General features: G+C 37.3%; 1 protein-coding gene across 1 annotated transcript; it reads left to right on the top strand.

Moving 5' to 3' along the window:
• Nucleotides 1-6,850: 6,850 nt before the first annotated feature.
• Nucleotides 6,851-9,335, top strand: LOC120071742 (floricaula/leafy homolog). The gene is made up of 3 exons (XM_039024119.1): nucleotides 6,851-7,825; nucleotides 7,927-8,291; nucleotides 8,805-9,335. The coding sequence occupies exons 1-3, from the start codon at nucleotides 7,393-7,395 to the stop codon at nucleotides 9,159-9,161; spliced, it is 1,155 nt and encodes a 384-aa protein (XP_038880047.1). The 5' UTR covers nucleotides 6,851-7,392; the 3' UTR covers nucleotides 9,162-9,335.
• The last annotated feature ends 292 nt before the right edge of the window (nucleotides 9,336-9,627 follow it).

Genomic DNA, 9,627 nt, shown 5'->3' with positions numbered 1-9,627 from the left:
TGCGACAACTATTTATCCTCCTGGGAAGTTGGTTGCTGCTGATTCTACTCATAGACAAGCATTTCGTCTGCTTATAGACAAGCGTTGCTACAGCTTCACACTAAGGAAATAAGATTTTCTCACAACACTCACGCAACGCATACCTCTCGGTGGTTTGCTACATGCTTCATATGTCTATGTCGCACGATTAAGTATGTGATACTCTAGCAGTCTTACTTAAGGATGCTAAGTAAATGAAGATGGGAAATGGATTCGAAGGAAAATATAGAAATGCATTGATCACAAAATGTATTAATCTCTTAAGCCAAAATGTAATACAATACAAGGACAGAAGAGATATGGAGGGCCAGATGGAAGCAATGTCTTGCTTCCATCAGATGTGTGTCAAGGCTGCCGGTGGTGCCATGGATGGGCGGTGGAGTAGACTCTCTCGAGCTCTAACTCCAAGAAGGCTCCGATCGTCACTTAGAATGGTTGAGGAGATGAAAACTCTCAAGACTATCTTCTTCACGCTTTGGTCTGGATCACAAGGATCCACCCGAGGGTAGAAACTTGGATGATTTGAAGTTCTGCTCTATGGCTTCTATATATAAGAGCTTGATCGTTGATAGCATTTATGGACCTACTTTGAATCTGACACTCACGGCGCGATGGTCCTTTCTGAATCTCTACCACTTGCGACGTGGTAGGTGAAATGTCAACATCATCTTGTTGATAATCCCAATGTATATTCATGCTTTCATTCCACCAACCTTGCGATCACCCTTTTATTATGGTTATTATTTTGTAGCCGCAATCTCCCTGTGATGACCGTATTCGCTCGATAGCCGCAACACACATATAACTGACGTATGCGATCACCGCATGCAATCATCTTTGCGATAGCCTGGCTTCCGCGCATGCGATCGATTTCCTGCGTTTGCTACAAAAATAAACCATTGAACGCATAATAACGCATAAAAGTGGGTTAGCCGAGATTCTTAATGTTGATCGATGCAAGCTCGTTTTCTCATGAATTCTTAGTATAATCGCTGCATCTTTTACTTAACAGCCCTCATAATTTTAAATAAAAGGCCTATAATGATGTGCATTTCTACCGATTATCACCTATCGTATAGACTTAGCCACTCGATCGTGTAGCAACGATCAGCTGAATGACTATCGTATAGTCAACTTTAAGTGATCGCTTAACTGATCATCTAGTCTCTCAATGCTATCGCTTAGTGAAACTCTTTCACTTGATAGCTTGTCTTCGTGAGTTCTTTCCGAATGAAGTAACTTCTAATTTTAGGAAAACAATTTTCCTTTTATCTCACGGTTACCATAAAACTTCCAATAACCTCCCACTCAATCAGTTATTAGAGAAAAAGAATTAATTATCATATAATTAATATATTATAAATAAATATGATAACCAACTTACCATATTATATTTATAACCTAAAGTTTTAATACTTCATCTCATGCAACATATATACCATAGTTTTTTTTTTATTTTATGGTATTTAATGTAAATCATATTTACATTAATTCCTCCACTTGATGTATCTCATACATCACACCAATTATATCATATATAATTGAATTTCCTCTTGTTAATTTGAACATTTCAAATCAGCCCCAAAATCTGATTCTCAACTTGAATTCATTGAGCTACTAAGGGGACCTTATGGACCTGTAGCTTGAAGCTTCAACAGTACGTGAATAATTGACTAAACTCTTTAGTCATGAGATCCACCATTCGTTAACCGTCGGGCACTCCACTAAAGACTGATAGCTGCACTCTTCTCATTATAGATATATTTCTGTGTCCATATCAACCAATCAACAGTGTGATAACCCTTCACAGATCGCTCATAAGTATAGCTGGGCCAATTTACTATTTTGCTCCTGTAGTTACATCTAACTCCTTAAGTACCACTGATTCCTTTAATGAACAATAAGTCATAGTCCTACTATGACTAGGTCCTCTCTTCCAAAGAGAGGATGTGGCCACTATGTTCATGACCTAGAATCAGCCCTTAAGGGAACAATCTATCTACTTACCCCTACTTCAGGGTAGGAGTGAATTATGTCTTGTGTAACTGAGTTCACAAGACCCCAATCAGACAAATCCCTAAAAAGATAGGTTTGTTGAGTTGGCAATCTGGTCACTCTCACCCATACTAATCAAAGGACCACCCTCATAGGCAGGAGTTTCCAAAACACTCAGGATTAAGCTCATGTCCACCTATGGTCATTTTAATGAGATGTAAGTCTCAAGTGTTAACAGTGTTATATAAACAGACGAATCATCTCGTGGACTGGTCTTATACAAACTCTTTATATAGGACAACGCCGCCTGCATGTCTCCACATGAATGATAAGGATCAGATCATCTATAATAGTTTACAACACTTATAAACGTTTAAAAAGCGGGTTGTATTCGTAGTGTTACCAAGATAAGGTATCCCTCATTTATCCTTATACTATAGACCTTTTAGGTTATTACTTAAGGCATGATCCACTTGTATATCTCATATGCATGCTTAAGTTTACATACAATAACCACGGATCTTTGTTTATTGGATATGAGTAAATGAAAATAAAATAACTCTTATTTTATTAATAACAATGTGTACAAAGTTTACAAACTACGAGACTCCGGGAGAATTAGGACACTAATCTCAATATGATCTTGCTTCTAATTCAAGTTAGACGTTTAATGCAATTTCCATCATCGAATTCTAAAAGTTTATTGTCAATTGGATTATGCTCGCAACTACTCGCTCAACTCAATCAAGCTAGCCTCTACAATGGCTGACAACTAGTAATAACCTAGTTGAGAGAGCGTCCTAATCATTTATTAAGGTTGGATAGGCCAAACCCTAATCAACCTACATGCTCCTACTTCTATTGGGTTTACGGCCATATAGAATAGAAAACATGCGCATTAGGTTTTAGGATTCAATTGTGTTGGTTAATTATTAAGATAGCTTACTTAATTAACCAAAATTTCTCCAAATCTAGTAATTAGTGCATCCTAGGATAGCCATCAAACACACAACTACTATTGCCTCTTGTAGATCTTGGCTAGACATTCCATCGAACACACTGAAAGCAACGTATTAAACAACAATTGTGACAAAACCAAGCATCTAGGCTATTCATGTTAAAAATTTAGATCATTCAACATGCTTTAAGAATTAAAATTAGATTCAAGAAGGCACAATTCAGATTGCATAGATAAAGAAAGTAGAAAACTCAAAGGAATTTACAAGAACCCTTGAAATAGAAACAAGATTCAATCAACTTCACAAATTCATTGACAAATTGTATGAAGAATTACAAGAGTTTGTTTACAATTCAACAAAATTATAAAATCTAACCTAAATTAGAGCAAGAATTACCAAAGAAGTGAAACAACTCAGAGGGAGATCCCAATCTCCATCATTTTCTTCCTCTCTCTTGCAAAAATGAAAGAAAAGTCTTTTATAGTATGTAGGCTAGCGTCACGACGCTGAGATAGCGTTGCAATGCTAAATTGGTGAAAAGTCTCGAAGCGTTGGGCTGCATTGCAACGCTACCCCCTCAACGCTTATCAATGTAAGGCGCACGGGGGGGGGGGGGGGGGGGGGGGGGGTTGATGCGCGTCAAAGTCCGGAGTGTTGCAGCGAGATTGAACATTCTGCCTTTAAGTGTTGCGCAATGCCTCTCTTAGGGTCATGACACTGCAACTCGATCCTCGATGTAATTTTGGTAATTTACTCGATTCTCTTCAATTAGTTGATTTTCTTGGTTAATTTGGATCCTTTTTGGCTCGATCTTTTCTTAATGATTTCTAAATATCTCGAGGACCGTTTTACCTACAAAATAAGCATTTAAAACAAATAATCAACTCAACTTTGGGGAATTAACTTATAAAATATGCATCCTTTAAGAACATAACATTGTGCGTTGATGTCCAGCACGTTGGGCACCTAGGATAAGCGTTTGGTGCAAGGTTATATATTGGTGTGTGTGGCTAGTGAGGCACAATGGGCATATGATGAGCACATAAAGGTTGTTGGTCGCATAACCAAGGTTAAGTCCACAGAAATCCCCAAATGTACAACGCATGGTGAAGTATGCATTGGAAGGGTGGGCATAAAAAGGAGGAACTTACCAACCTTAGAAAGTTGCTTCAAACTTGTGAGTGACTACATTGTTTTACCAATGATTTTATTACACCTTAGAGGTATGATTCATGTTGGTTTCATTTATGGGAATGATATAAAGTGTTTAGTGACTAGTTATTCTAATTCTGGCTATATGTTGAAGATGTTGACAGTAGATCTACGACTGGTTATGTATTCACACCGAGTGATTCTATTGTTAGTTGGAAGTCAACCTTACAACCTATTTCTAAAGGGGAAATGATTAAAAGGGTTAGTTGGTGACTTTGTTTTACATCATAATCAAGCCATCGTGTATTGTGATAGATTTAGTGCAAAATGTCTAGCCAAGGATCAAGTTCATCATGAGAGGACTAAACCCATAGACGTAAGATATCACTTGCTAATAATCTATTGATATGTTCACCAAGTCAGTTCTCATGGCAAGTTACAACATTTCTTGGATTTTTTGAATGCTTTAACCTGTTAAGGTCCCTTCTTAGGACACTTTGAGGCAAGAGGAAAAAGTTTGGGTACGTATGACAATGTTTGTGTTACATTTGGTACATTTGTTATTTATGAGAGAATTCAAGTGAATGTGGAGATTTTTTGGAATTTATAGAACCAATGTTGTAATGTATTTATGTGATTTACAATTTTGGTCCTAAAATTTAAAGGAGTGCACTATATAAACTCACTGACTTTATTTTACAATTTTTTTCTAATTGTTGATTTCTTAACATTAATTTAATATCAACACTCTAGCACTCCTCACTTGTGGGCTTGAAATATGTAAAAACCCTTACAAATGAAAACCAATATTAATTGGGAAGGAAATGACATTATATAGGTTTAAACACACTATTTCTTGCTTTGATATCATGTTAAATCATTAATTAATACAAAAATTCAAGTTGATGTGTGAAGGTAAATTTAATATTATATTGACACTCTAGCACTTTAAATAGCTTCGAGCAGGTATGAGAGCTATTTTGAAATGAATAAACTCATCGCTGTCTCGTTCAAAATCCCTTATAAACATGTCTAAAGGGGTTATTTGGAAGACTTTCTACACAGGAATCAACACAAACATACAAATCTCATGTTTGTTTCACAATTTTCAACATATTGCTTGGGAATAAGCTATTCTCAGATATTCTCATCGAGTTTTCTAGTCTCTTCTAAGGCTATGAGTTTTCTCTTTTCTCTTCTTCATCTGCTTTTCATTTTATATATAATTTTGAATATAGTTAATTACTTAATTACTTAATATAATTCTAAAAAATTGATATAAATATTTATTTTAATAAATCGACAATAATCTATTAAAATATTTACTTAACTTATTTTTACAATAAAAATGTATTGAATGAATGCAATTAATTTTTTATATAAATAATTAATTAATTAGATAACGTTATCTTAAATATATTTAATTAGTAAACTAGGATTAGTTTAGTTTAGTTAATACAAAAATTCATTTTTCAATAACAATAATAGAATATATATATATATATATTATAATCAAGCAAGTATCTATTGAGAATAAATTTAATTTGATCTTTTATTAAAAATGTATAAAAAAAAATTTAGTATTTTTTTTATTAGTATTCTTTATTAACATATCTTATTTTTATCTTATTTTTACTTTTTCTATAATATATTGTTTATTAAAATATTTTTTCTTGTATTATTTAACTAAAGTTAAAATTACTAAGATTGAACTTGAAAATAATTAAGAATTAAGTTGTAATTAATATGATGATCGTTTAATATATTAATCAGTTAATTTTAGTTATAAAGTAGTCAATTTTCAAATATTTATAATTAAATTTATTAATTCTTAGTTAATTAACTTTTATCAATATATTGGATAATATTTATTTTTAATTATTTAATCTATTACAATTATATAAGATTGTCATACTTAATTTCATAAATTAAACAAACATATTTTTTGTTCATAAAATTCTGATAACATTTCTCATACACAACCAAACACAATCATATTTGATTCCTAAACACCCCTCGATCATCTTTTCGAGCGATCTATAAAACCTTAAACAAACAACCCCTAAGAGTAATTTTGAAATTGTTAAATCGTTCGTGTCATGTTCAAAATCACTCTCGATTTGCCTTTAATAATTCAAAATTAGTATAATGTTTAATTTTACACATGCTATTTTTATAGGACCAATTTTAATAATTTCAAAACTAAAATCAAACATGTAGTTAATCATTTTAAATAAATTAAAATGGTATGAAAATTGAACTTAAAAACCATGAAATTGATTTTAATGACAGTAGTTTCTGGCCAAAGAAGAATGGGGTTTATTTTATTTAAAAAAGAAAAAGAAAAAGAAAAAAGGATAAGGTGGAAGTGTATGCGTAATGAAAAGAATTGGAAAGGGACTAGCTGTTGAGGTTGTGGATGGGGAGTGTTGAGGGTGAGGGGATTAAATTAGTCTGTGTCAAAGTACAATGGGATCAGCCTTTTCAGTAAGGTCTGGACTGGAGCAAGTGCAGCCGCTTGGCTAAAGGCAAAACTACTGACATCGCTGAACCCTCTGCTCTGTTCTCTCTCTCTGTACTTTCTCCTCTTGCAAAATTGTATTTTCTTTTTATTGCTTAAAATTCCAACCCCATTCAGACAAATGACCAAGATGACCCTTCCCGCACCAAGGAAATGAAAGATGGGTCCGGGTGTCGGCTGAGGAAATTAAGAGTTATATGTATGATTCTGATTAGTCATTAAGCAAAGTACTGGTGGTCTCAATTGGATTCAAAATATGCATTAACTAAGCAAGCGAGAGGGTGAGGCACCACCACAGTGATAGGGTTAAATTGGTACTTGAACATACAAACAAAAGAGTCACCTCCTGCACAGCAGGCAGCAGTGCCCATATTTTATATTTACATGCGCTGCGGCAGCGCCACCTAGTTAGTTACGCAAACGCTGTTGAAGAAGTTGCGCTGAGTTTCTGTGGACAAGACTATGAGGTTGAGGGGAGGGCATTTCCAGTAATTTGGTGAAGGGTTGCCTTTATAGGGTGCAGCAGCTCTCTTCCTACCCACCCCTTGATCTTGTTTTCTCTCTCTGTAGCCTCTTGTCTCCTGAGTCCTGTGAGTTGAGATTTGCGACCCCAGAGCCTAGCAAAGGAAGGTCGGAAAAAGAGCGACAGGTTGCGTTGTTTGTAGTTGTGTACCCATACGCATACACACAAACACATACAGTAACACTACATATCCAATTCCAGTAATGGATCCAGAAGCCCTCTCCGCCACTTTGTTCAAATGGGATCCTCGAGGAATGGTGGGGGGCGGCAGCGGCGCACCCCTTCCAGCACCACTGCCCCCCTACTCGCTGCGGCCCAGGGAGTTGGGATTGGGAGGCCTTGAGGACTTGTTCCAGGCTTACGGAATCAGGTACTACACCGCTGCTAAAATTGCGGAACTTGGATTCACCGTCAGCACCCTCCTGGACATGAAAGACGAAGAGTTGGAGGATATGATGAACAGCCTATCTCACATTTTCCGCTGGGACCTTCTGGTGGGTGAGAGGTACGGAATTAAGGCTGCTGTAAGAGCCGAGCGCAGACGTCTAGATGACGAGATCGATTCCTCCAGGCGCCGTCACCTCTTGTCCAACGATACCACTACCAACGTCGTCCTCGATGCCCTCTCTCAGGAAGGTCAGATAACTCTAATTTTCCCCTTTTTCGCTCTCCTCTAAACATTTCTGTGCTCCTCATAAACGAGTGCATAAACTCGCGAGTAATAATAATAATAACAGGCCTATCTGAAGAACCGGTGCAGCAGGAGAAGGAGGCGGTGGGAAGTGGAGGTGGAGGAGCGTGGGAGGCAGTTGCAGCCGCTGAGATCAGGAAGAAACAGCGAAGGAGAAACGGATCAAAAGAGAAGCAGGTGATGGTGGTGGAGGAGGATCACGATGAAAACGAGGGAGCCGGGGACGAGGAGAATATGGAAGTCAGCGAGAGACAGCGGGAGCATCCATTCATCGTAACCGAGCCAGGGGAGGTTGCACGAGGAAAGAAGAACGGCCTCGACTATCTCTTTCACCTATATGAGCAGTGTCGTGAATTTTTGATCCAAGTCCAGAACATTGCCAAGGAACGAGGAGAAAAATGCCCCACTAAGGTATTCGTGCTTTTTTTTTTCCTTTTACCTCCCCATAATTCCACCACCACGACATTCCTTTGCTTAATCAACTTAAGCCTCGCCTAATCTGCTGTTCAAACATATGATTTTGATCGCACTGTAAGTCTAAATAGCCTATGATTTAGTAGATTGTGAGCTTATTAGTAAGCTTCATATTATAAATGGAGAGTCTAATGGAGGAATGAAGGAAAGTGACAGAGGGGGCCGGTATGGTCTAAATAAAAAGTAGAAAGCGTGATAAGTGATGCGCAGTGAAGGGGAGAGCTGAGGTGCGTTGTCCGTGTCAAAACGTGGGCTGCGCAATTATCTTTTGTGATGATTTCGTACTGTATGATACTGAATACGTGGGCAGTCAAGATGGCGATAGGATAATGGTTAAAGAACAAGGACGGTAATTAAAATAATAGTAAAAATAACAATGTGTGGTGATGTTTGTTAAATGTGAATCTTGATTTGTGTGTATGCGTAAGTGGGATATATTCGATCCAGCAGGTGACGAACCAGGTGTTTAGATATGCAAAGAAGGCGGGAGCAAGTTACATAAACAAGCCAAAAATGAGGCACTACGTGCACTGCTATGCGCTGCACTGTCTGGACGAGGAAGCGTCGAACACATTGAGGAGGGTTTTCAAAGAGAGGGGTGAAAATGTGGGAGCTTGGCGACAGGCATGCTATAAGCCTCTGGTAGCCATAGCAGCTGCCCAAGGTTGGGACATCGATGCCATTTTCAACGCACATCCACGCCTCGCCATCTGGTATGTGCCTACCAAACTCCGCCAACTCTGCCATGCCGAGCGCAATGGTTCCACAGCCTCCACCTCCGCTGCCGGATCTCACTTGCCTTTTTAATTTCATACGTCTCCTCGGAAATGAGAGATGATAGCTTGGCCGCTGTGAAGGAAACTAGGACCTTGTTGGAATATGGAATGCAAAATGCTACTCTCTTTTTTCATATCATATATTCAGATATAATATAATAATGTGTAGACCCCACTCCACTTCCATAAAAGTTTGCTTTAATTTTGGTTAATAAATAACACTCACCCTTGTTATTGGGCTGGCCCGGCCAAGCCCGAGGGTTTCAGATATTGTTTGGGCTTGGATTGGACCAGCCCAACTTTCCATTGCTAAACTTATTCTCAACCCCTAGACTTGATCAAAATTGGGTAATTGGAGTATAACAAAATTTAAGATTTCATTCTTAAAAATGAAAAAAATTCTAGGAATAAGATTTATGACAAGTCATATGACATGTACATATCCACAAATTTCTAAAATTTCTAATTTGTTTTTGTTTGGTTCGTAGTAGTTATTG

Source organism: Benincasa hispida, chromosome 2, assembly GCF_009727055.1.
Source record: "Benincasa hispida cultivar B227 chromosome 2, ASM972705v1, whole genome shotgun sequence".
NCBI lineage: Eukaryota > Viridiplantae > Streptophyta > Magnoliopsida > Cucurbitales > Cucurbitaceae > Benincasa > Benincasa hispida.
The sequence above is the reverse complement of the archived record's forward strand: the minus strand, read 5'-3'. Positions and strand labels throughout refer to the sequence as shown.